General features: G+C 37.9%; 1 protein-coding gene across 1 annotated transcript; it reads left to right on the top strand.

Annotated features, from left to right (window-relative positions):
- The first annotated feature begins 1,588 nt into the window (after window positions 1-1,588).
- Window positions 1,589-25,599, top strand: NGLY1 (N-glycanase 1). Its single transcript, XM_035319057.1, has 12 exons — window positions 1,589-1,746; window positions 2,697-2,811; window positions 4,669-4,911; window positions 7,415-7,571; window positions 10,761-10,983; window positions 11,225-11,346; window positions 11,660-11,805; window positions 11,987-12,097; window positions 17,047-17,211; window positions 18,570-18,758; window positions 22,005-22,182; window positions 22,709-25,599. The coding sequence occupies exons 1-12, from the start codon at window positions 1,619-1,621 to the stop codon at window positions 22,891-22,893; spliced, it is 1,962 nt and encodes a 653-aa protein (XP_035174948.1). The 5' UTR covers window positions 1,589-1,618; the 3' UTR covers window positions 22,894-25,599.
- Window positions 25,600-27,389: the final 1,790 nt, after the last annotated feature.

Below are 27,389 nucleotides of genomic sequence, written 5' to 3'. Positions count from 1 at the left end.
GGGAGGAGAGGGGGGGTGGTGAAGGGCCTGGAACACAGGTCCTGTGAGGAGAGGCTGAGGGAGCTGGGGTTTAGTCTGGGGAAGAGGAGGCTCAGGGGAGACCTCATTGCTCTCTGCAACTGCCTGAAAGGAAGGTGTGGGGAGCTGGGGGTTGGCCTCTTCTCACAGGTAACCAGTGACAGGGCTAGAGGGAATGGCCTCAAGTTGCACCAGGGGAGGTTCTAGTTGGAATTATGAGACATTTCTTCTCAGAAAGAGCAGTCAGGCATTGGGACGGGTTGCCCAGGGAGGTGGTGGTGTCACCGTCCCTGGGGGTGTTCAAGGAGAGGTTGGACATGGTGCGTGGGGACATGGTTTAGTGGTGACATGGGTGGTAGGGGGATGGTTGGACCAAGTGATCTTGGAGGTCTTCTCCAACCTTAATGATTCAGTGATTCTTCCACTCCGCCTTGCCTCCACCTTAGCACAGGTTTCTGACCTGCCCTTTGTTCCCCAGGCCATCTCTGAGTCCCCTCCTGCTGCATGCACCTCTCAGATCCCTGCCCTTCACCAAGCCCCCAGCTCCAGCTGGAAAAAGAGTTTGTTTTTCCACACAGATGCTGAAATGGCATCAAAAAGGGCAGCAAGAGGTAAACTAAGGCAAGATGGTAACTGACTTTATAAGAGCCTTTTGAAAACACATACAAATAGGCCAGCAGCACCAAGACTTGTCTTTAGTTGTACCATCTGGATGCTGGAACATCAGGGCATGATCTGGACTGCAACCAAGCTCCAGCTGTGCCTGACATGACATGTAGGAAAAAATAAGTTTTTACTTATGAAAAAAAAAAAACGTGGCACCGTACATCACATACATGAAACGGAGGAACTGTCGTGGCAGAGCACAACATGGGCGCCAAAGCAATGTCAACACAGACCTGAGGAAACTACTGCAGGAAAAAAAGGAAAAAGAAAAAAAAAAAAAAAAGAAAATAAAAAAAAAAAAAAGAAAAAAAAGAATGGAAGGAGAAAGTGCAATTTAATAAAGGAAAAAAAAAAATATTTATGTAATATTGTTGAAAAATAGGAGTCTGTACTAAGTTTCCATTTGGGAACATGGGTTGTTTAGTGATTTGTTGGAAGTTGGCACTTGATGTTCTTTTTTTTCCCATGATTTTGCTATAAGCACTTCCACAATCCACGCTTTGCAGATGCTATACTTGAATTGATCGCGTTCGTATCTTAGAAGTGTAGCAACGCGTCTTCAAATCTGGGAGGGCGGCCACAAGTAATGGTCCCGTGCCTGTACAAAAACGATGGAAAGGGTGTTACAAGCTGAAGAAACCAAATAACAGGGCACCGCCTTATATCAAAACGTTATGCTTTGCACCAGTTCCATGTTTCTGAGGGCCGGCTGGGTGCCTCAGCCCCGTGGCTGGCAGTAGGGGAGGAGCTGCTGGAACCCCAGGGAACCCCAGGGAACCCCACAGGCACCCCGCAGCCCGCGCGGCGCCTTTAAGCCCCCCCCCCCACCAGCGGGGCGCTGGGCAGGGCCTGAAGGCAGCACCCTCAGCGTCCCGCTGCGCATGCGCGCTGCATCCAAGGTGGGGGGAGGGGGGGCGACCGCGGGGGCGTCGCGATGGCGGCCGCCGTGGGCCGCTCTTCCTCGGGAGGCTCCGCCGCCGTGAGCGAGCTGTGCCAGAACGGCCGCGACACCTTCCTGGAGGCCTCGCGGCTGCTGCTGGCCTACGCGGACAACATCCTGCGGTGAGCCGGGGGCTGCGGGGGGGACGTGCCCTGCCCTGCCCTGCCCGAGGGGCGTTCCGGGGTGTCCTGGTTGTTTTGGGGGTGTTTGGGGGTAAAACCACCAAAAGGAGGTACGGGGCTGGGGGTTGCTTATTTATGGGTGTTACATGGTTATAAATGCCTGTGTTGACCCTGAGTGCGCAAACACGTAAGCGCCTAAAACCTGAGTGTATTTAACCAGTCGCATTATTTACTTCACTGCCATCCGACTCGCTAACGTTGGTGCCAAGAGTTAATTCTAGCCGAGTTTCTGTGAGGGGCATCTCCACGGTATGTGCACCCAGTTGACCTTGGTGTTGTCTGTGGGCACCTCAGGATGTATGAGCAGCCTCTCGGCCTGTACCTAGTTTGTCTACGCCTTGTAAAAGCCATGCTGTCGGAAACACAGATGCAATGGGTCCTGGGATGACTCATCGTAAAGAAGCGAAAGAAGAAGGTTTGCAGGAGCTGGAAGACAAGAGCAGAACTGAGAGGAAGCCCAGCAGATCTCCAGGAAGCAGAGAGACCACACTAGTTTCACCCCAGCACCAGGAAGTGTAGCATAGCTTCTGGATGGCCTCAGGCCCACTACAGCATCAAGTGGAGTACAGTTACAGTGCTGCAGGGAGGGGTGGGCCTGAAGTGGACTTGAAGTGTCACTGCAGGCTGAGCGCTGCTGGATGCAAATGCAAGATATGTATTTATAAACTTCAGGTGCAAAGTGAAGTTTGCAACCAACTTGTAGCTCTCAAAATCCAATGCAGAAGGGCATGAATTAAGTTTAAGCTTAAGATATCTTTCATATACTGCCTAAATGGTGTAAATGAAACTGTACTTAAATTCTCATGAATGACTAATGCTGCATAGTGCAGTTACCTAGCTTCTTAGGGTCTACTTAATTTAAAAACAATTAAAACTTTCAATTTCTTCAGGAATCCTTACGAAGAAAAATATAGATTAATTCGGATTGGAAATCCAGCATTTTCCACGAGGCTGTTGCCTGTCAGAGGAGCAGTTGAATGTTTGTTTGAAATGGGGTTTCAAGAGGTGAGTATAATCTAGTTATTTCTAATATTTTCGCTGGTTTACATGCTAAAACTTAAGATTAGATATCTTCTTCTCTCTCAGTTGCAAGGTGCTAGTTTTTAAGCCAATTGTTATTTTCTTAGTTTAATTTCAAGCCTTGTTTACAAACACCAGTGGTTAACCAACGGAAAATTTTGGTGAGGCTACTTCAGAAATCTTGATGGAGTGAGAGCTAAACTGATCTGTCTAAGATCCGTTTTCAGCTGCTCAGGTACCCTACTAGTTCACTTAATTATCCTATATATATATACATGGTGGGAATTGAAGGGAAAACCCCCTATTTTAGTAACAACCTACTATTACATGGACAACAAGCTGCACCATCAGGCTGTAGTTTCCAGATTATAAACTTATGTACTGAAATTGTCATCAAGATGAAAAAACAGTCCTGCTTTTCTGCTGCTTGTTCCCACCACCAGCAGGGTTTATCTAACAGTGAGATTGAAAGTACTTCTTTTAGCCAATTTGCAGTGCATCTGCACAAGTACTAGTGTTGTCATGACAGCAGTGGAGGGCAACAGACTATTGAAGTAGTGGCAGGGTGGGACTTATACAGTTATAACTGAAATAGTTATGAAACTGCATCCTAAGATAGTCTCGAGTGAACTGTGATTCTGTTGCTTCATAAAAAACGTATTTAAAAGATTGCTCTGCATGGTGAAATAGTCCCTGTCTTGGTGTATTTTAACTGCCAAAGTTTGAGCTAGAAGCAGCCTTTGTAATTACAGGAGTGCTGGGGTGAAAAACCAACTCTCACTTAATGGTGCTAAGATACTGCTCTAGTTTGCTTTATTTTGTCTGCATGCATATGTAACCATGGTGTGAAACTGACGTCATTTAGTTCTGGCTGTTGTGAGATCTCTGCCTTCTGTTCTGGTGAAGTCAGTTATTCATCCTAATGTTAATAAATAAATAAATGTATGCTGAAAGAAATGGTGACTGCAGAGAAGAGAAATGGGCCTGTGGATTTATTCCTATGCTGATGCTCGGGAGATGGCTTTTAATGATGTGTTTTAGCCAAGAGGAGCTAGTGAAGCACTCAAGCAGCAATAACACAGGCATTTTAAACGTGTCATAAAGTGCTACTCCTACTTCTGTCTGATCTTTAAGATCATCTTGGTTCAGGCTTCTGGTTACTGTGCCAGTTGAGGCTAAAGTTCACAAACTTCTCTTCAATTGTGATAGCTAAAGTTAGTTAAAAAAGATAGTTAAAGTTAAAGATAGTTAAGTGCATTGCGACTGATTCGTCCTAATCACTAATCTCCTGTTACCGGATTGTCACCAGCAATTATGTTGCAATCAAAGATAGGAGCCCAAAAATCAAGCTGGGTACAGATCTAAATAAGAATATTTCTAATCTGAAAAATTATACAAAACTAAAAGATGCCAGTGTAGAATATAATTACAGTGGATGCCGTTCTAGGGGCTTCTCCAAACAAACATTGGCTATCCTTCTGTGTTGCCTAGTGTTTCACTGCTGTCCTGTAAGAATTGCATTTGTTTTTCATTTCTGTTGCTGCTGCTTGCTCTGCCAAACAATAATTGTGGTGTTCATGTGTGACTCTGCAAAATAAGTTGCTTACAAAAGTATGTTGTTATGAGAGCTCTTCCTCTAGACTGTCGGTATTTATCTAATAGCTTCTGCTGTGAGGGACCTACAAGTTTTTGATGTAAGGAACCTAATCTGAATACCAAATTCCTACCAAACCTTAGCATGCTAATTTCCAGTTATTGATACAGCTGTTAGCAATAGCAAATGCAAACCAGAGACTAGCTTAGACCTGCGTTAACTGCTGAATTAACTTGTCTGAATTTCAGGGAGAAACTCACCTGATTTTCCCTAAGGAAGCATCGATTGAGCAGCTACGTAAAATCAGGGATCTAATTGCTGGAGAGAGGAGTAGCAGACTGAATGAGTCAAATCAGATCCACATACCAGGCTCCCCTGAAGCTGTAGCCAGCACTCAGACAGCTGCGCATCGGCCTTCGAGACCTGCTGACCCTGTTCATGCCCCTGCCCAGCAGCAGCTGGAAACATCACTTGTGCAATCTCTCGAAATGGTAATTACTGCCTAAAAGCTTTGTAGGAACACTAATTCCGAATATAATGATTGAAGAAGTCAGCTGTTGGAATGGATTGCTCAGGTTGTGTAGTCTCCAAACGTGGAAGTTTTCAAGATCTGACGGGATAAAGCCCTGAGCAATTCAGTCTGACCTCATAGCTAACTCTGCACTGAGCAGAGGATTAGATTTGTGGCATTTTGTTATTTTTGAATGTTTTCTTCAGTCTCTATCCAACCTCAACTTGAAACATGCTATAAATAGAATATTAGCAAGAGATTTTGTTGATGATGTCCACAGATATGCATCTTATTGAGCAGGGTGTGACAAAAAAACAAAATGAAAACATTTTGTATTGGAAGGGAGTAATGTGGGAGAGCACAGAGGCGGGGGAAGGAAGCTAAGACAAGGTTGTATGCTGTGTTTGGTAGTTGTCTGATAGCCAAAAAAAAAGAACTGGAGCACATATTTATAATTGTTGATGTCTCAATTCATGCGTTATGACCTGTATGCATAGCCTGTGAGGGCTTTCTTTATTCATGCACAACTGTTTTGAGAGACAGTAATTTGGCCAGGCAAAGACAAATATATAGTTAGTTAAGCTGCGTTTCCCTTGTGCAAGTGGTTGAGATGAAGTTCCTGGCCGAGAGAGAGGGGCAGAGTCCTCATTTCATCTGATGTTACTTGGCCTGATGGGAGAAGACTCTTAAGACCTCATATTACTTTGGAAAATGAAGCAGTTGTACTGTTTGATAGAAGACTGAAGGATTCTTTGGCTTAATCCTAAAGAGTTTTTTCCTTTACAACCATTGTGACTTTGGTCTTAAATCAGTTGGTGCAAGATGGATCCTTCCAAAAGCTTGCTTCTTATACATCCTTCAGCAGACCTTGTCTCTCTTTAAATGATGTGAGCAATATATTGTTGGATGTTGAACTGTCATGCTGTTTCTTCTCAATACCTATTCAAGATCAGAGGCAGAGAAATGGCACAGCATGGGTACAAGTGAATAGATGCAATGACTGGGTTTATTTTAGTATTGGTTTGTCTACTTACTGCATTTTGCTGTTTCAGCCGCTTCTGTGATGGTGGTTGGAAGTGACTGTGAAACTTCACTTGCTGAAGTACTGGTCCGTACATATCTCTAGGCTTCTTGAGATTCAACATGGGTGATGAGACCAAACTTGCACAGTTTAGAAGCAGCTCTGTTAGAACTCTGTATTTCTGTTGATCTCTTCAGGGAGTTACACTAACAGCTCTCTGAACCTGTTAAATTCAGTCTATATAGTCCGTGTTGATTAGAAGGAAGTCCATAAAGGACCTTCTGGCTGTGACTTTGCCATTTTGTGTGCACAGGAAAAGGTGTTTGTTTTTCAGTGAGTACTTGTAGTGTTTTTTATGCAGTGCTATCAGATGTCAGAGAGACTTAGAATGGTTTTTATATTATGAGCAGTTTTATTTCTTGCAAGTGTGTTGCACCTGTGATTCATGGTAAGCAAAGGCGAAAATAGAATACTTGAGCCAGCACAGGAATATTCCTAAATAGCACTATTCTAGGGGTCTAACCCATTGTTATTTGTCTTTGGCTCTTTTGCATTTGTTACTGTAAGACATTCTTGACTTTAGGAGCAAGGAAAGCTCTGGCTGGTTATTACTGTAGTGGATGGATTGTGATCCCTTCCTGGATGATAGGGTGAATAAGAGGACAAGAGAGATGTTTGTTAACCAGGCTAAAGACTGAAGCATAATATATTGCTAGAGAAAAAGGAAATTCAGCAGCATCATAGGCTCCTCCCTGTGTATGTCAGATTCTTGATTTTTAAAGTCTCATCTAGTTTTCTGTGTTACCCCCTTTAAAGGGAATTAAGTAGCTTGTTAACTACTTAGTAACTTAGCTAGCTAACTTTTTAGATACATTGTACTGGAAGATACACCCAGGTACTTGCCACTAAGTGACACTTAGGATAACAGACTGAAGAAGCCTGGTTCATATATTCTGATTTCTAACGAAATATGGTCACAGGGCTCTATGTTCAAAACTGGATCAGAGTTGATCTGAGAGGAAATAGAAATAGATGAGCAGGGCGCATGAATAATAGTGTTCTGTGAACTGGTTCATGTGGAGTAGCAGAGTCCAGGAAACTGAATGAATTACAGATTCTTTTGTAGATTTCAGGTAAAAGGTGTCCAGAAGGAGGAAAAAAAATCAGGGATTAAAAAAAAGTTTAAAAATGTTGTTAGTATTTTGTCTTTTAACATTCCTCTTCTCCCTGCATCAATACGCTTTTTTTATTAAGGATACTATTCAGAGTGCTCAGAGAAGGCAAGTTGGCTTTATGGCTTGGGTGGTGGTGTTTGTTGCAATTTTTGATACCTTTATTTACTTTTTAACAGCATAGATTTCTAATGTAACTTGTGACTGATGAGCTAAAATAGGGGAGGTTGGCTCTTCTGGTTTAAGATGGAAGTTCATAACCCATTTTATGACTGAAAATCCTTTTGCAGGCTGCAAATATCTTGAAAACACTTCAAAGCAACTTTGAGCATGTGTTAGTATATGAGGATCCTTCTCTTCAGCAGAAAGCACTAGCTTCAATTCCCCTCCAGCAATTGAAAGGGAAGGCTCAGAAAAAGTTAGCACAAGCTACAGGACTGGACAAAGGTAACATCACCAAGTTGCAATGTGTGTGAAACCAGAAATATTCTTTCAAACATTTGGGTGACACATCTACTGTGCTTCAGGAGTATGGGTTTGGTCAGATTACTGCAAGTTCCAAATGCTGTTTCTAAGCTAGAAATACCATCTTACTCATCACTGATTTTCAAGCTTTCTATTTTTCGCTTCTCATTTTTTTTTTCTCTTTTTAAAATTATTTAATTTTCCTATTTCATTTGTGCCTATCAATCCATTACTTGCTTTCATGTACAAATTCTGAATTCTTTATTTCCAAATTAGCAGCGAACAGTGGTAGGGGACAAACTGAGTCAGCATTTACTGTTATAATCCTTATATCTAGAGTGAAATAACTACAAGAGGGAAGGGAGCTTGCGTTTTCTTTATTGTCATTGTTTTGAAGTTGTCAGAGTTTTCCTGTCATTACTACAGTTCCAAATTCAGAAAAAAATGCAAAATGTCGTTTTTATTTTTTAAAAAATGATGTTATGGGAGAGACTTTTGCATATGACCTTTCCAAAGCACAACTTCATACAAAGAACCATCATTCTTGCAAATGCTTAAATGAATAACATTGTCCAAATGCAGCCCTCTTGGAGCAAGAATTGTAGCATAAGCATAAATCTTAGGTACTGATGCTACGTTTTTTTTTATAAATGCAAATTTTTTCTGAATGTACTAAGACTTTGTCTGTTATTTCTAACATTTTAGATTATTTCATCAATATAGTGAAATTATACAAGATAGATATATATTTTAAATAGGATTCCAAAACTATATTTAGATATTTTTTTTTTTTTTTAAATCATTTTTCTCGTGAGTCTTTGACAGAACATTTTGGGACAATTCAGCTTGCTTGATGGGGACGTTGTTGATTACAAACCAAAAATAAGCTGCTCTTATTTTTTCTAAATGACTGGGATGTTTCATACAGCCACACTAACCTGTAATTGCACCTTTGGCATAAGTGAACTTTGAGAATGAATTTCATAGTAATTTTTTGTTTTTTCATAAAGCCACACTAGGAAGTAGTACACCATGTAAGCAACTACAAAGCATTCTCATGTGGCATCCTAGTACAATGCAGTGGTAAAAAGGCTTAGCAGTAAGAAATAAAAATGATTTAAATTCTTTAAAAATAAATAAAAATGACAAATGTACGCCTTAGACCCTTCTTTGATTTTCTTGTGCACCCTGGTGCCGAAGGAGGGAGGGTGATGTTTACAGATGCTTCTTCCCAAGCCATTGAGCTGATCAATTCAAAATGGTGTCCAGCGCTTAATCTAGATGCAGAGGAGAAAATCACTGGGTTGTGACAGTTTGAAAGCATTTTTAAGAGCTTTATAGAGATGTTCATTTGGAAACGGACTATGTATGAGATATATGGCTAATTAGCCCTTTCAGTGTCTTTGGTTTGTTACTATATTAAGGCTGTCACAGGTGGGAACAACTGTTTGATGCTGAGTGACACTTGTTTTTAGGACTTTCCCTACCAGGCAGCATAGGAGACTGTGTTAGGAAGATTGTTTGAGCAGAAATACGTTTTTTTGACTGTTTTCCTTTACCACTTTCCATTAGAAAGATGTCTCGTGCAGCTGAAAATAGCTGCATGTTACAGCCAGCTGTTTTCTGTTCAAATAGATCACATTTGTCATTCTTTCCATGCAATGTTTGCTTGCAGGGCCTATTCTACAAACCAAAAGAAGAATATTCATATGATAGCAGTTACATTTTCATAGACAGACTCTGGTTTATGTGTTGCTGTCCAAGAAAAGAACATAGCCTGTGCTCAGAATCTTATTGTTTTGTTCTTGTCAGGAAGTTCGAATGCACAAGCATGTTCATTTTGTAAGCAATAACACTTTGTCAGAATGTTTCAGCGCAGACATTTTGCACATACAATGCATTAAAATTTCCATTGTTGTGTAATTATAAGTCAGTCTGAAGTCTCAGGCTTTCATGATTTGATTAACAGATTATCTTTCCTAATGCTCTTCATCTTCTTGGCAATGTGTGTTTAATAGTTAGGGGGCCTTTGTTTTCTGTGCCAGACAAAGAACTTTAGAGGAAGGTCTGAATTCAGCTCTAGATGAATGAAATATACATCTTCATCTATTCCTTCTTCACCATCCTGAAGAAGCTAGTGCACAGATTTGGTCAAACTTCCTTTTAAACATCATTCGTAATTTTTTAATCTTCATATTTTCCTAAGTCAGACCTGTCTGCATTGTGACTATAAACAAACTGCAGTCATAATAACTGGGTATTAAATACCGATGATTGCAGTGTGGCCTGGATGGTGGAGTTAATAGTAAGACTGACTTTATGAATCTGAGGAAGAGAATCCCTGTGGGCATTGGAGCAGAATGTACATTTAAAGCCTATAACAAGTTAGAAGGGATGGATCTCTTTTAGAAGATTGGATTTAATAATTAGTTAGGTAAAGTGAGGTTATACTGTTGCTATTCCACCATCTAGGAATAATGTATACATGGGAACACATCTGTTGTGAACATAGGACAAAAGGTCAGAAGAGTCTCGTGTACTAGTGGGGTAGAATCAGAGTAGAAAAATAGTGACATCCTGTGTCATCTTCAGCAAATAATAGCTTTGTCAGATTACTCAAGTTGCAAACAAACTCATCTTTGTTTATATAGCATTTGTACATTTTCTTTAGTATTTAAGCTGGCTAGACTGCTACTGGTGTCTGATTATTTGATACTATGAAATAGAGCAACTGTTAGTCCTAGTTTAATAGTAAAGAATGGGAGAAAAATGTTTAAGAGCAAAAAAAAAAAAAAAAAAAAAGAATTTGTATTCTTCTAGTGCTATGGAAGAGAGAGTATACAAGGGGAATGAGGAAAGTTCACCTGGCTTCACTGTATACCTAACTTGTTTTTATGAGAATTTCCTAATTCTTACTCTAGCTGTAGTGTTCAGTAGTTCAGTTTTTTTTTTTTTTTTTTTTTTGTTCTTCAGATATAGCTTGCCATTACTCAGTCTTCAGAACTTAGATTTTTCTTTCTGGTGTTTTTAAGCAACATATGAACCTTCATTTTATGAGATTTCTAAAATATAATAAGGCCCCAGGAGACAGAGATCTAGGTAGATACTGGAAAGTTAGCTAAATTACTGTTTTGCTTTTTGATCTAACTGTGTGTTGTGTAAATTTTACAGGTGCACATGTGAATGAAGAAGACTTCTTGTTATTGGAGCTCTTGAACTGGTTTAAGAATGACTTTTTTCATTGGGTAAATAATCTTCCTTGCAGCAGGTGTGGTGGGCAAACAGAACATAAGAGTGACAAGCTGACACCGACTGATGATGATTTAAGGTGGAATGCTAGCCGAGTGGAAAATCATTACTGTAACCAGTGTCAATTCTGTAACAGATTCCCAAGGTGAGCATACAAAGATTTGCTTTATTTTTTTCTTGTCTTTAACAAAACAGCTATGCATTAGTGCATTTTGTGAACAAGTGTTGTTACATGAAAGATCAGAGAGGCCTTTTTAAGCAACATGATAGGATGGTTGATGAAACAGCAATGTATCTTTAAGATTAGATAGTCAATCATGATGTAAAGATTTTGAAACATGAAATGTGTTTTCCATTATTCTGTGTTTTTTTTTTTTCTCCTCTAGGTATAGTAGTCCTGAGAAACTTCTGGAAACCAGATGTGGACGCTGTGGCGAGTGGGCTAACTGTTTTACACTGTGCTGCAGAGCTGTAGGGTTTGAAGCCAGATATGTCTGGGACTGTACAGGTAACAGTATTACAGAATGGATTAATGCAAATTATTCAAAACGAGGTTATAAATTTTATGGTTCTAAGGTTATATTAGCCTATAGGCACCATGTAAAGTTATGCAGTCCAGCTAACAAAGAAATATAAATTCTATTTCGTCTCATGCCTGAGGGATGAAATACAGTTCTGCAACTAAGGTTAGATGCCTGACTTCAGAGTGATAATTTTCTGTCGAATCAAAGGGAACATGATCCTAAGATAGTATTCTGCATTATTAGTAGAGAGAATCTATCCCTATAATTCATTGTTTACTTTCCACCTTTCTTATATAGATCATGTATGGACTGAAGTATATTCTTCATCTCAGAAAAGGTGGCTTCACTGTGATCCCTGTGAAAATGCCTGTGATAAACCTCTTCTCTATGAAACTGGGTGGGGAAAGAAGCTCTCCTACATAATTGCGTTCTCCAAAGATGAGGTAGGAATAATGATGCTTTTTCTTTTTTTAAAAAAAAAAAGCTTACCCTGAGGAAAGTGTGTGAAGTAATATGATTTCCAGAATTATTAGGCTAAAAAAGTACTTTTATTAGCTAGCCTCTTTATTTAAAGCCAAACATATGGGAATTTTGCTTTATTTTCTTCTTCAACTTGTGCTTGAGGTTGTTGATGTCACCTGGAGATACAGCTGTAAACATAAAGAAGTACTCACTAGAAGGACTGCGCTTAGTGAAGCTACACTACGTGAAAGAATTAACACACTCAATAGAAAGGTATGTAGCTTTTCTTAAATAGGTTTATTTAAGTGAAACATAAGTGTTTTCCTTGAATGTGAAGCCTTTGAACAAAGGAGTGTGTTTTGTAACCTCATGGAAATTACCCTGTTTTATGGAGAGTAAAATGTTGCTAATTGTAAGGAACTCATTGTGCACAAGGTACTTAAGGTAATTAAGAGTGTTCAGTGCTGAACTTACTTCAAATAAGATAAAGAATGGTACATATCTCATATGTTGTCAGGGATGTATGTGTCTATGTAGATAAAATACATATTGATATGTACTGTGTGTATGGTTGTGTTTATTTTTTTTTCCTTAACAGACTTTAAGTACATCTATTCACCAACAGATGTGGGAATAAACTACAACTGCTTTGTAACTACATGGACTCTTCAAGGCAGCTGTAATCAATAATGCTATAACTTGGAAAACAAATTAGGCCTACATTTCCTGTTAACTACAAATACTATTGTTTCCATTACTCTTTTTTACAGGGTCTAGAAAGTTGTGAGGGGGGGAAATGATTCACAGGTTCTTTCCTAGACTTTCAAAAAGTGTTGATAACGTCAGTAGAATTTTGGCTCAGACACATATACCAATCATCAATGTACCCAAACCAGCACATGGAGCCATTTGCACCTGTACGTTACAGTCACAGAACCCAAGTGCACTTAGTTGCTCTCTGCTAAACTTTTTTCCTCCCTGCTTAGTACAGGATAAACTTTTCTTGACCCAATATACTAGAATCCCACAAAACATTGAACCACCCTTAAAGTTCAATTTGGGTCCCCACTTCCTTCCAGGGCTAATTTCTCTGCACAGAAACAACAGTTCCTGTGACAGAGTAAAGCTGACGGCTTAATAAACACATTATTCCTTTTTAGAGACCTGCTGGCTTGAGGGTTGCAGTCACATGCTGTGAAGAGTTGAGCTGGACTAGTGATTTCAAGCCCTGGCATTAAAACTTTCATCAGTAATGAAAAATCTGTCACACACAGAGTAGAGCACAGACAAGGCTGACCACAAATTAGCAAAGAAAATGCAGTGAAGGATCAGAAAGTCAAGGTGAGGATCACGTGCACTTTGTGAAGGGTTGCAGGAATTTAGTGAAGTCCTCTGATCGTTGAACCCTTGCTGCTACAAAACTGATCTGAGGGGCTTTTAATTCTGGTCAACTGGAGATAGCAATCAGTCACCAGCCTCTTTTCCACCACTTCAAGAAAACCTTGGAAATGGGGTGCTGGTTCAAGACTAAGCATTAGCAGATACTAGTGATAGAGAATTAGTAAGAAGAAAATTAAAAATACTGTGGCAGTATTGATGGAATGAGGAAAGACTGTACAAATGACTCACATCAGGAGGTGGACAAAATCCACCTCCTTTATAGGTGCAGCTCATGAGCTGACATGAGCCCTTTTCAAACAAGAAAGAACAGGTGCTCTGGTCATGTTTTAAATGAAATTTTCATTAAAAACTGAGTACAAGGAAGAAAGCTATATACATGCTTCCCAAACACCTCTGGCTTTCTATACATGTGGGAAATCCCAGACCTTTCTTCTCTATCCTGCATGCTTTACCTACTCCTTTCAAGTATTATTAAGTCTGCCTTATGGATCTACTGGAAGGCCTTTGTCAATCTCTTTTAATGGTGTCTTATTTTGATAAACTACCCCCACCCCCCCCTTTCTCCAAGCTGAGTGGTACCCTTTCTCTTCCTCCTGCCATGCTTTCTTTTGCCCAGTAGCTCTTCAGGATGTGTTTGACAGGGTTAATTTAATTAGTGTCTGTAAGTAACTGCTCTTAGTCTCTGTTCTTTTGTCTGTTATAGTTCAAATTGGGTTTCCAGGGATTAGAAGCCATTTGCCACCAGATTGCTTGAGAAACAGTTTTTATTTCTTACTGTTGTCCTAGTCCAAGGGCCTTTCCTGAAGTTCATACTAAGGAGACAATGCAGTGGGGATCAAAGGGCCATTAAGAAGTGGCTGGCTGAGGATCTCCATGGGGTATTCAGTAGCATTTGCTGTCAGTAGATGATTAAGGCAACTCACTGCTAGAAACATCAGTACGTCTTAGAGCAGGCTTCCATTACTCCATGTCTCCATTGCATTTCCTTCACTGCAGCCTATTCAGCAGATAATTGATGTAGGCTGAGGCCAACATCTAACTTTCCCTTTTCCCATCATCAACTAGAGCATGGTCCTTAACTTGGAGGGACTGGTCTCAGTATCTCTTGATGTAGAGCTCCAACACATCATCTTTCAAGTTCAGTTCCTCTAAGTTACAGCTGAAGAGAAGCACAGTACACGTTATCACATTTGCTGTGATGTCAGTGAAGACAGTCTATGAGGTCAGTATTTTGCTTTCCTGTGTAAGGAGCAACTGCTCTGATTATTATTTCTCTGCATGTCACTATGTTTAGTGGCTAAGCGGAGACAACACACCAATTTTAAAGGATGTTGTATGCCTGTCACTGTTAAATGGAAAAGGGGCAGAGGTAGTTTAATCTATTCAATACATGATTTTGCTTCTCAAAATTACTGTGCATCTTACTTGGGTCAGGCACTCCTGAATGGGTGTATAGCCAGCCTGCTGATTATCTCACTAACACCTGCTGTCATTCTATAGGACCCTATCACATCTTACTACAACGCTCTATGTTGTATGGGCACTGCCAGGCTCTAGTCAGTTATACATCACCTAACATATAGAAAGAGGAGGGAGACCTCGGAACTTTCCCCTGCCTTCATTGGAAAGTGATGGTGGGGCAGAGAAATAAATGGTTTTATTTGCTCCAGAGCCCCATCTATTTTGTTTGTAATTGTGAATGATTATGGCTACGGTCGGGTCAGCTCTTAAAAGGAGAACTAATAAATAAGAGATAAAACTGCAGCCATCTTGGGGTGATTGATGTGAGATGAACCAGCATCCATGTTGGCGGTTTGACATTCAATTTCAATCTTCAAATTATCTGTTGCGTGCCCAGCAGAGGGTCCACTTAAATTGCAGGTTATCAGTCACTTTCCCAAAAGCATAGAGTTCTTCAAGAAATGCGAACAGCGTGTGATGCAGAAATTATTTTAAAGCTGCAGTTCACAACCCCTCTTCCTTCCTATTCCCTCTGTCTGCCAAAGAAAGGCAGAGTCTGGGCATGCATGTAGAGCACAATGCCTTGGGAAGAAACAAAAGCAGGAAGTGTAAGCCATGACAGTGTATAATGGAGTTCTTGTAATCCATTTCAGTACAGCAGTGCCACTGACAACGTCACCTACAGGAAATTCAGTAACAGGTTTTCCCACTGTGTTCACTGTTGATCTCTGCAGAGTCGAGGTGTTACACATCTTAGCTTACTGCTAGCATTTATATGCAAGAGTGTGTTGGGAAGTGTGAGGGGAGGGAGCAGTAACAATAATTTGTGTTCTTGTACCCTACAGTTGAGGAACTCCCTAGTTTCTTGTGTCATACATGAAAGGCCTGTTTTTGGAAACACCCCTTTTGTGCAAAAGCTCTCTGTTCTCTGACAACTTTTTCAGATACTGTTACAACAGATGCAAAGCAAGGGCAACTAGTTCTCGGTGTGGCATCACCAGTATCAGTGCTGATAACCCGTGACCTTGGGATTTCCTCCCTCAAAGTGGCTCAGAGAGGATTGTAGAGGGGAATTAATAACATGGGATAAGCAATATCGAAATTCCTCTGAGCTGGAGTGCATCTGTAGAGCTGCCTATGGATACCCAGGTGCCTACGGAAGTGTCAGGTTCAGGAAGACCTGATATTTCACAGGAAAGTGCTGGAGTCACTGCTCATCATTTATCATTATAGAGTTATATTTCCACCTTGTTGTGTTAGAATGGCTAATTGGCAGCTGGAATTCATGCGACTGAAGTTATTTCTCATCATATCTCCATATCTACTTTCCTTTATCCAGTTCAACGTTGTTTTCTGAAATAAAGGCCCTTCCAATACCTGTTTTCTGATTCCTAGTAGCAAAAATTCCTGGGCTCAGGACTGTTTTTGAGATGACCGGAATATTTATTGGCCAGAAGTTTCAGGTCTTAATCATCTGAGTGTTCATGCCTTGTCTGATCACAAAAGTGGGAAAAAAAAAAAAAAAAATATGTACATACCCAGTCTTGAACTTAACTTTCCATCCCTGTACAGGAGTACCCTACATGTCTTAGGAAAAAGGCTTTACCAATCGTCTCTGTCTGTATATTTGATGTGAAAATTGTGGAGACTAAACCCCTGCCTGCTAATGATTTTTTAAAATATATATAAAAACATACCCCTAGTTCTATTCATGTGGCCAAAGAGCGTGTCATATATTTTTTTCTTCTCCTCTAAGGTTTGCTTAATTTACCTGGAAGTATGACTTTTTTTCCCTAAGTTTTGAGATATCTGCAAAAATAGGAGTATCATAGTTTGTTTATGATAGAATCAGTCACTGTGAATTAATTCTTTCAGGGACCAACTGAATCTTTTGTTTGGATTTAATCACAAAACCAAGACTGCTGCCAGCCATATCACTCCACCTTAGAGAAGAAAAGTTTGACCCAATAATTACGTTTGCTTTCTTTTTCCCCAGATAATATCAAGAACATCTAAGGTACAGAAGACATATGAATAACTAAAAAATATTCTGTGGAAGTATTTTACCATCCGAGCAAATACAGACATAGCACAAACCTTATTTTAAAATAAATCCACATGGTTAGTGCATGAAAATTCACAGAAAAAGCACCTAAACACCAACGTCAAATAACTGTACAGTTATGACTGATTTATATTTGCACATGTGGAATAAAATTAATGTTTCTAACAGTCATTCTAAACTTTAGATATTACTCTGTTTTTTCTTTTTTTTTTTTTCCTGCTGGTGTCAGTCTAGAGCAGAATTAAAAATAATTTTTTTCCTGAACTTTTTACTTTTTTCTTAAATGTGTTTTCAGAGACAACAATCCTTGTCAGAAAGCAGAAAAAGAGAGCTCTTGCAAAGAACAATCGTGGAGCTTGTTGAGTTCATTTCTCCTAAACCACCTAAACCAGGAGAATTTGGTGGAAGGACATCGGGTTCAATGGCTTGGCGAGTAGCCAGAGGTGAAGCTGGTTCAGAGGTATGTAACTTTTCCACTAGTGACCATCGTAGAGGTAGCTAACTCTAGAGGTTCTGTGACTATGGTCTGCAGAGGAATAGTGTTTCATGAGTAAGCCGTAGGTAGACTGAAGATTTTGTTCGAAAAGTGAAACTTGGAAAAGCATTAGGTGCCAGTTTGTGAGTTCAGTAGAGGCGCACAAGAAAGTTTTGAGGACTTACTGTAGTTCATTGATTCAGAAAATGTTTGACAATAACTGAATCACATTAAAGTATGTTTTGCACTTAAAAGTTAATTTATTTTTTTTTCCTTTCAATTACTTATGATGTAACAGAACTAGGAAGTTTGAAGGCAGTTGGAAGCTGCTGGGAAAACTTTTTAAATTGCGTACTTGTGTCATTAGGTACTTTTGGTTAAAGCCTAGAAGCAGGTTTTGACCAACTATTTTTGTTACTAAAACAATGCAGGACAATTAAGATTGTGTGAACGGAACAAGCTCTTAAATAAGGCTGAATGGTTTTCTTATCAATGTTTTTGACTATTTCAGAATGCAACACTTTATTTTGAATTCTTTTATGGTAAGACAGTTTCCCAGAACTTGAGACATTTTTAGCTTGAGCTGGTTTGTAAAGATGTGACTTAAACCATCACTCACTACATTGATTTTGCAGTGATGCTATCATCTGGAATGCCTTTCAATCCTAAATAGAAGTGGTTAGGTGAGATTAATGGGATTCATAACATTAAGTTTCAGAAACTAAGAATTTCAGTTCTCTATAGCTTAGATGTTTTGATTTTTTTTTCTGAAACTCATAAGAACAATGAAAAATCTTTTAATAATAAATAATTTTTAAAAAGTAATGCTGTGAAGTTACAAAGTTTGTGGCTTACCTTTTTTTTGAAGTTGATTTTGAAGCTATTATATACAAGCCACCTGTATATGATAGTCACAGACTTACATTTGGTATTCAAAATAACCATTTACCTGCTGATTATACAAGAATTAGAAATATACTCCACATATAAGATTTCTATTCCTAACATGTTAATCTCTTTCCTTAAATTTACTTATTTTATGTTGTTTAATGATTTGCTTCTAAAAGTAATTATGTGAAAAATTAAAACAAAAGTATTGTTCCTCTCTTTAAAAGGTGCAAGTCTATTGTCAGAAAGTAGTTTATTTTTTCTTCTGCAGAAACACATTTTGTTCTGTGACATATTTAAAAATTAAGGTGTTTTTTATTCCTATTTTCAGATTTTATTTACCAATTGTCAGCAAAACTGAATTGAGAAATCATGGTACGCTGATTAAAAGTAACATAGTCTTAGCGAAATTCATTGGGGATTGAATGTGCTGTGTTCTTTTTCGCTTTTTTCAGAAGAGAAAAGAAGTAATTTTTGTTCCCTCTGAAAAAGAGAAGACATCTAAACTCTTCCACCTCACCTACAACATAGTAGAAGATAGTTATATACGGATTTCCAATAACAATGAAAAAATAACTGGCTGGGAAGCTGGTGTTTGGAAGGCAGAGTCTGTTTGGAGAAAGGTTGAAACAGATTGGAAAATGGTAAGGGTAACATTTATTAGAAGTGTTAAATCTACCATAAAAGTATGATAATGTGAGTAAAATTGAAAATTCTTGCCCATGTTTGACATCAAAACCTCTCTTGGTGCCTATACAATTTAGCTGATGTTAGTAAATGTTATTGTTAAGCTTCAAAGAAGATTGCCAGATGACTTAAGAAATTGGGAATAGTTTTAGCTGACCTTTCAGAAAGGTAGAATCCCTGCTAGAGGACCAAATTTTAAAAACTGTTTTCCTTAATATGCTTTTGGGCAAACTTAGGATGCGTTGCTGTTTTATTGAAAAGCAATCCTTCTCTCCAAAAAGTGTTTTTTTCTTTGGCTTAGGAGAATAGCTTTATAGTATGTATAAAGCTCTCTGATGTACAGCCAAAGGAAGAAATTGTCATCCTAAACATTATGGTTCCTTCTGCAAGAAGGCAAAAAACTGTCAGCCAGATTATTGTATACTCTGCCCAGACTCCTTCCCATCTGCCAGGACACTGAACAGCAGAAGAATCATATGCTCCAAATCTAGGAAGAAGAGAACTGATGCCTGTAGGATGGGAAAGGGTCATTTACTAGCAAACAGATTTTCCAGCGACAGCTTCCAACTGTGGAACTGAGCAGTCCTATCAGGGACTAGAGCTTGTTATTGCTCTGTTAACGTGTCATCCTACTAGCCTGAAAGGTCTCTGGCCAAACATTCTTACAGCTTGAGCAATGGTTTGCTTCCCAGTAATGAAAAATGGAGCAAGTGTATAATTCTATTCTGACATTTTCTGTTCTGGGTCTATACATAAATGACTTGCAAAATGCTATAGGAGAATAACTTAGAGAGGTTATTATCCCTAAAAGAGAAGTAAAAAAAAAAAAAAAAAAAAAAAAAAAAACAGAGAATAATATAAAAGATGTTACAGAAGAGTAGATTAATAGGAAAAGAAAGCAACAGAAACTCAGAATGAGGGACATTTGTTTTCTGCCTCCCTAAGATCTGCTAAAAATCTGGTAGCACGTTGTATCTTCAGGTCTCCAATGATCAGTCATCCTCACTTTTGTAAGAAAAAGTCTTTGCAGTGAAACCAATTACAAGTCTGCTGTTCTGCTCAGCTCTACTAATCAGATAAAATGGAGAAACTGGTCTGTAAGACCAGACAGAAAGACTTTACCTTTGTGTTCAAGAGCTCCTCAGTCTTTCTGGATAAAGGATGAGAGGATGGCCTTTGAAAAATAGGAGGTCTATAGATCTAGGTATCTTAGCCTTGTGGGTTAGAATATTAGTTCTACACGAATAGCATTCTATAGAATATTTTTGTATGAATCTAAAATGATATTTTTCTTGTGAGTTGTTTGTATTATGGTAGGTAGCAGAGGGAAGGGTTGCTTGGGGTTTGCATGTTGGTGTTTTTTTTTTGTTTGTTTTTGACTTCTCCAGTATGTCAAGTAGATACAAATATGGAGTTTGATTCAGCAGCAGTCCAGGAAAATCACCAACAAAAGGAGCCTTCATAAAATATTTTATTTATCATTTAGTGTGTGATGAATGGAAAGTACATGTAAAAAGAGAACTTTAGGAATTAGCCCAGGAGGAACAGAAAAGAAGTGCCTGTTGTGTTCTATGTCTTTGCTGTGTCATTGCAAAATGATTGAGATGGCATGCATCAATTGATCATCGTAGTCAATCTGGTAGTAGCAAGATTACCTAGAGGTAGTTTGGCATCTAGTCCTCAAATAAGCAGACCACAATAGGTGGTGATAACACTGTAAGATCTGATATCCGTTGGTTTTAAAAGCTTGTCTTCTAGAAGGCTTCCTCCAGTGGAAGAGAATTTGAATGAGATGTTTTTTCTGAATTCATGCTTTGTTCCAATTACACTGGAAAAAAGACTATTCGGGTGTAAAAGTTAGAGGAGAGTCAAAAAGACACAAATGGAAACTTGTCAGTTTCTGATTAAATGCTTGGATATTGCAATGGAAGATGAACCAGGTTAACGTGTCGGTTTTTATCCCTAAAGCCTATGTTTAATGCATCTCATCCAAATAGTAATGAATGGAGAGTTTTGGCATCCTTACAGAAAATGATGGTTCAGTGAGTTCTGATCAAGGAAAATCTCACGCTAAAAGTAGTTGAAGTACTTAAAATACATGTGTGGAGATGAACAGTAAGATTATGTTCACATGAAAGCAAGTTATGTTGTTACGTTTCCATAGGTAATCTTCAGGTGTAACACCTCACACCTTTAGGGTTTTCCAGCTTTCTTATGCATGAGAATTAATGCTTCTGTGCCTGGTGCATAGTAAAATGAAAATTCTGCTGTATTGTCTGGGAATGATATTTCTATATTAAGGTGAGATCTTAGTGAAACATATTACCATGCTTTATTATAATCTCATTCAGAGTTTTTATTTCCAGTTTTAAAACTAAAGAGCTGCCTCAATCCACTCAGTATGACATTAATCACAAGTCTGGACATGTCAGAATTTTGGTAACAGTTTTCGTTACTATGGATTCCAAAAGAATTGTGGCTGGTTTGAGTCTTTAACCTGCAATGTTCGTTATACGAACCAGATTTGAAAGTAGCATCATGTTGAAAGTACTGCATGTTACAAAAATCTTATGAGGATTCATAGTAACCCTTCAATGAATGTTGACATATGAGCCTGAATCTTCAGCCATGTGATATTCAAAACATGTTTAATGTGGGACACGTTAAATTATGCAAATCTCTAACAGCTCAAATAGTATCAATACGGCATATATATATGGATAGCATGTATGATTTACCTTAACCAAGGCATGAAATTCTAGGAGTGGTGTGCAGCCAGGAGCCACATCTGAAGAATCTAAAATACTCATTACAGATTTCTTCATCAGCAATACTGAACAACACAAATGAAACTGAGTGTGGGGGCCTGTAGATTTATATAAAAGCCAGAAGTCTGCTTTTTTAAAATAATAAGCGTAGATATTTTCATGGATCAAACTTTAATGAGCATGTTGAAATAGATTAGTGGAGTCCCTAGTGAAGGGCTATGAATCATGTACAATTACATAACTGTGGAATGGATTTAGGGGTTCAGAATGAGTGTATACAAAGGTGTGCTACAAACGTTTTTTAATGTTCAGAGGCTTAATAAACAATGGAAATATGCTATCTTAAGATATAATATCCCTATTACAGTGATTAATCAGATGTGTGTTAATCATCACAGTTTTTTGACATAATGTTTGTGTCTTATTTCCACTTAGGTTTATTTAGCCAGAAAAGAGGGGTCATCCTCTGCTTCCATCAGCTGGAAGTTTGAATGCAAGTCAGCTGGTCTAAAAATAGAAAATGTTTCAATTAGGACAAGCAGTCAGACATTTCAAAGTGGAAGAATAAAGTGGAGAGTTTACTCTCCCACAACAGAAATTGCTCTCTTAGGAGGTAAGTGTGGAATTATATCAGGCAGCACAACTGTAGTTGCAAATAAATAGTTTATATAGGAAGAGCACTGGGCAGATACTAATAATTATACATAATGCACGTTGAATTTTCCAACTCAGTCTTCAGCAAGGTCAAGAAAATACTGTGTGTTTAATCAAAATTGGTATTAAAAACTGGTACAAAACATGAGTTGAGTAGTATTCACAACCCTACCTGCAACACAGAAGGATTAGCAAAAACACAGAGAGGATACAAGACAGCTGTGTGTTTTACCAGGAAGGATAGATGTTTGTGTATGTGGTGGCTTCAGTCTTGACGAAGTCCTCTGAACATGAATAATAAACAAGTAATAACAAAAAGTTTGCCACTATTTTTTTTTTCCTGCTGCTGATAGATTAATGTGAGTAGTTATGATTTGGATCCTTAAGCATTCATTACAAGTTACCCTTTTAATAAGCATTCTACCATTATATGCTGTCTGGAGCAGAGTTTTTTTTTTTAATTGTTTATCTTTTTCTTGCAATAGATAAAAATCTTTGCTCCTACTCAGATTTTTGTGGTGCAACAGAAGTTACATTGGAAGCAATTCTAAATGGAGGGGATGGCGAAACTGCATGGCAACACACACAGCTGTTCAGAGAAAGCTTAACAGGATGTGGAGAAAATTGCTTGGAGATAATTATAAAACTGACCTCTGAGAGCCTGAAATAAAGAGTGAAATAAATCATCTTTGGATTCCTTGAAGACACTATGTCATGGATACAACATGAAGACTTGGTTGGCAGTTCCTGCTTGTCCTGTTGGCAGCTTATTTCCTGTTTCAATCCATCAGTTTAGCCAACTTGAAACTGCAGAAGTGTTGAATAGGTAAACATCACAATGAAAACCTTCTTCATTTTTAAAGCACCAAAATGAAGGGATTGAATCATTAAAGTAATGTCCTTTGCTTAAACTTTAAAGAAAGGAAAGCAAAACTTTTAGAAACCAAAACATGATTGTAGGAGCACAGAGTGATTTTAATTTTAAGCTTCGAGGTTGGCTTGCTGATTTTTATTCTTTTTAATAACCTACTTCTTGGAAAAATGGTTTGAATTCCATTTTCTGATTGCAACAGACATCTTGTGATAATTTTAAAATATTTTAAAGAGTAATAGAAGCTTTAGACATTTTAAAAGAAAAAATCTGATTTTATGTAATAACCAGAAAAGCTGAAATAAGAGGAATATTGAAGCAATCTTAAAATAATATTGTTAGTTAAAACAAGTATTAAACTTGTTTTAATACCTAGAAATGTTTGGACATATGATTATGCTAGGAAAATAAACTACTCTTGAAAGAAATATTCATTATGTACCTAAAATTTTGTCATGGCTTGTGATATGATATTGAGATTTGAAAATGAAAAAGAGCATCAGATTTTTTTATATGCAAAAAATTATTCATTATACATATTCTTTTACAATATAAATTCAATTTTATGCACCTTTTTACAGATTTATGAAGTGTATAGGTTGAAATATTATTTTTTTTAGCTATTGTCTTGAGGTGCTTTTTAATACTGTTCTCATATTTGATGCAGAAGTGTACACATTTTTTCTGTTCCTTTATGCAATGTTTAAATTTCTTTGCATTGAATATAATAAAGCTGCCACCCAGGAGATACCAGATGTAGCAATGCTGTGAATAAAGTATGGGATGAATGTTCAGGTTAGACAGTCTCCATTAGAGAATTTGAGGAAGGTTATTGCTGGATTGTACAGGAAATTTTCTATTGTAGGTCTATAATGCAAAGTATGGCTAAAGTTGTATTTGAACGTAAGTGAATACTAGGGATGAAGTTCCTAAGGCCAGGAATTTTTAGAGGTTTTTTTCTTCCCTGCTTTTTTTTTTTGACATTTCCAATCACAGTATTTGAAATGATTGTCAAAAATCATTTGTGTTGAAATTAGTGTTTGCTGACCTTTCAACAAATTAAGTAAATATTAGACTATTTGGGTTTCATTTGGAAACTGCAAGTGCACAGTGATCATAGACACCAAAGTTATACTACAGATGTCTTAGTAGATTACAACAGCTCAGGAGTGACAGGATGATGTGTATGTTTTGCCTCAGAATGCAAATTGACAGTTTATGAGGGAGGGAATAGAAAGAGAGAGTGTTACTCCCTTAATCCAGTACAACTCTGTGACAAGAAACTGTGTAGAAGAATGTTGATCTACACTTGACAAATGCAAAATAAATTTACCAGTCTCCATTCAAAACTCCTCCTGCTTTAGTTTCAGCTAAATGCTAGTTCAGAGATTTGGAGCGGGAACCCAGTAAAAGGTATTGTAGATTATATACTGCATTGAAAGAAAATAGAAAACAAAACCAACTTTCAAAACCAAACTTTTTGTTCATATCCTGGTTTGATCTGAATGCTGCATGCAGAGCAGCAACCACTAGTGGTGACACTAGAAATCATAGGAGTAATTTCCTACACCCCAGGAACCTGATGGGGGAAGGTAAAAAGAAAAAAAGGAAATCTTTGAAACATATGAAGGAAGTTCCTTGTAGGCAGAATAGAGAGAAAACACAGAGCACAGGAACCAAGCAAACAATTTTTATATCATTATGTATTTGTGCTAAGATACAAGTAAAAATTATCTCATCTGATCCTTTGTGATAATCCGTCACCTTTACTCATCAGTTATCCACAGAGGATTTTTCACATAATAGGGATTATATTTTATGTCTAAACCGCATTATGTGCAACATCAGGAAATGTAGAACACTAAATATAAAGTATGTTTGTCTCCATAGCACAGTGGAATGAAAACAGATGGTAGGCAGCACATATGGCTGCCAGAAGCTGGGAACACCCATTTGCAGAGTTCTTCCAGTTTAAAACAAAACAAGCCAAAACAAAGGAACACCAAGGGGAGCAGAGATTCTGCCAAGCAGATATCAGGATATCTGTCCTCTTCTCTACATTCATACTCCCCTTCTCTTTACATTTAGTTGCTTAAGCTAAGAATGGAAGTACACTACACGTTCAGAAATTAGTGTGTTGTAGTATTTGTCAAAATTTAGCATTTATTAAAGACATTTTTAAAAAATCTCCAATTCCCACCGTGGTTTCAAACCTCTGGTTTGCTCCTTTGAGCAGTTCACCAACCTAAAAAAAAAAAAAAAAAAAAATCTTCAGTTGATAGGTACAGTTTATTCTCCTCTGCAGTTACTAATTTCAGGTAGCAGGGAGCAACTGGAGCGGAATTTTGAGACCTCCCATCCTATTATATGGCACTTAGGAACAGCAAAGTAACAAACCAAGGTCAACACAGCCTCAAAGATCTGTATTTTAGGTGTGTAAATATTGTGAAACATAAGAGTATAAGTGTGATTGCGTGTCTCAATAAAAGGACAGATTTTTTTTTTTTCCCCTTTGTTTAGCTTTTTATTTTTATTCCTGTGCTTTGCTTTTTTATGGTAAGTTCTGTAGTTAGGCTGTTAGCTTAGTTTATGGTTAGCCTGCTTCAGTTTCTGCAGCGCTATCTTTTTCTACACATTTCCATTTAATTTTAAATTCATTTTAATTTCCTTTTCATTATATAGAGAAATGCAATTGTATGACAAATATACTGTGCCAAAATTAAGTTAGTTTCTTCACTTATTTGGTAAAAGGAAACAAAAGGGATAGATTAAAGATACTCAAACTCAGCAGAAACAAAAAGCAATAGTAATTAAAATTGATGACACCCATAAACCAACAAAAATAGCAGGACTTAATAGGATTTAATGGGGAAGGAAAATGTAATGACCAACTTCCATGACTGACCCTTTTTAGAGATGTTTTCCTATTTGCTCATTTATATTTAGGTTACTGAGAAAAGTGCTCAGAATAAGAAATAGCTTTTTTGCAAAGCAATCTAATGTTTAAGGTATATCCATTCTAAACTTAAAAAAAAAAAAAAATTATTAGTCTAAGCTATATAAATTATCTTAAAATTAAGAACAGGCTCCTTTGGCTTGATATAGATTCATTCCTTTCTTTGTTCCAGTAAATAATGTGCCTTTAATTTTGGAAAAAAGTGTGTTTAGTGACATACTGTAGCCAATAGCTTTTAAGAGAACATTGTCTTTAATGACTGTGAGATTTCAGTGCCACTTTTAGCACCAGCAGAGTCTTGAAGGACCTGAGCCTAAGCACTGGATAGCAATGACCCGCTGTTAGAGATCACTATATATTTTGAGTGTAATGTTTCAAAGTATGTTCTGCCAATTTGATCTTTTCACTACATAATGCTTTGTGTTATTTCATATCCCTAGAACTTCGGTAATGTCATGTATGTCTCCTATATCCTTGAAGTCCCAGGGGAAAATACTCTCTCTCCCAGAAAATCATCTAGCAGCTTATTTTGATTCTGTCACAATCAAGAGGAAATGCTAGATTTATTTTAGATACGCACTTCAGATAACAATATACAGACTCCCTTGTGCAACAGTCACAAGGAAACCAGCTGACGTAAGAAAATGAAGGCATTCAGGAGCAATGTTTAAGCAAACTCTTAGTAAGGTAGGTGGAACAGTTTGTAATAGCCTCTTAGAGAAGATGGAAATAGCAGCTAAGTATGGAATGGAAAGAAAGAAAACTAGCCTCTTTCATCTGCCTTTACCATTGCAATGAGAAGGATACAAGGTAATGGAATATGTGTGTGTCCATGTTTGCTTTGTATCAAAACTCAAAATAACATAGTTAAACTGCAGCAGCTTTTGCTTTTATCCAAAGCATCAGGGAAATACATGTTACGTTCAAAGCAAAGTTCAGCACTGGCAAAAAGATGTAAAACTTTATTGGCCAAAAGGAGAGTGATTCTTTGTGGACTGTAATAAGAATTCTGAAGCTATTCTGTTTTCTTTTAGCAAGAAGCCTGCCAGAAACTGTTTTTGATTTGGGTGTTTTCTGCTGTTCTGTTGTTCGGGTAGGAGTTTCTGCCTAACTATACTTACTAATTTCCATGATGTTAGCAATATGTGGATATAAGAGCACAAGCAGGAAGTGTTAGAGGCTGTGATATAGTTTTCATTCCTGAGGACAGAAAAAGATAAAGTCAGGTTAATGCTGAGATATGAATGCCAAAATTACATCATTTGAGGTTTGTTTGGTAAACTTTGCAATTTTTATAAATCAAATCTTTTTAGAAAGAATTATCATCGTGGAGCCTTCA

The sequence above is a fragment of the Oxyura jamaicensis genome, chromosome 2, assembly GCF_011077185.1.
Source record: "Oxyura jamaicensis isolate SHBP4307 breed ruddy duck chromosome 2, BPBGC_Ojam_1.0, whole genome shotgun sequence".
NCBI classification, from domain to species: domain Eukaryota; kingdom Metazoa; phylum Chordata; class Aves; order Anseriformes; family Anatidae; genus Oxyura; species Oxyura jamaicensis.
This window is presented reverse-complemented; position numbering and strand designations above follow the sequence as displayed.

What these genes read in the sequence shown, in the direction of transcription:
- NGLY1 (XM_035319057.1), top strand. Translation starts at nt 1,619, where the DNA reads ATGGCGGCCGCCGTGGGCCGCTCTTCCTCGGGAGGCTCCGCCGCCGTG. An exon ending in TTCTGTAACAGATTCCCAAG is followed by an intron (nt 10,984 to 11,224) that starts GTGAGCATACAA and finishes TTTCTCCTCTAG; the next exon opens with GTATAGTAGTCCTGAGAAAC. An exon ending in TTGAAACAGATTGGAAAATG is followed by an intron (nt 18,759 to 22,004) that starts GTAAGGGTAACA and finishes ATTTCCACTTAG; the next exon opens with GTTTATTTAGCCAGAAAAGA.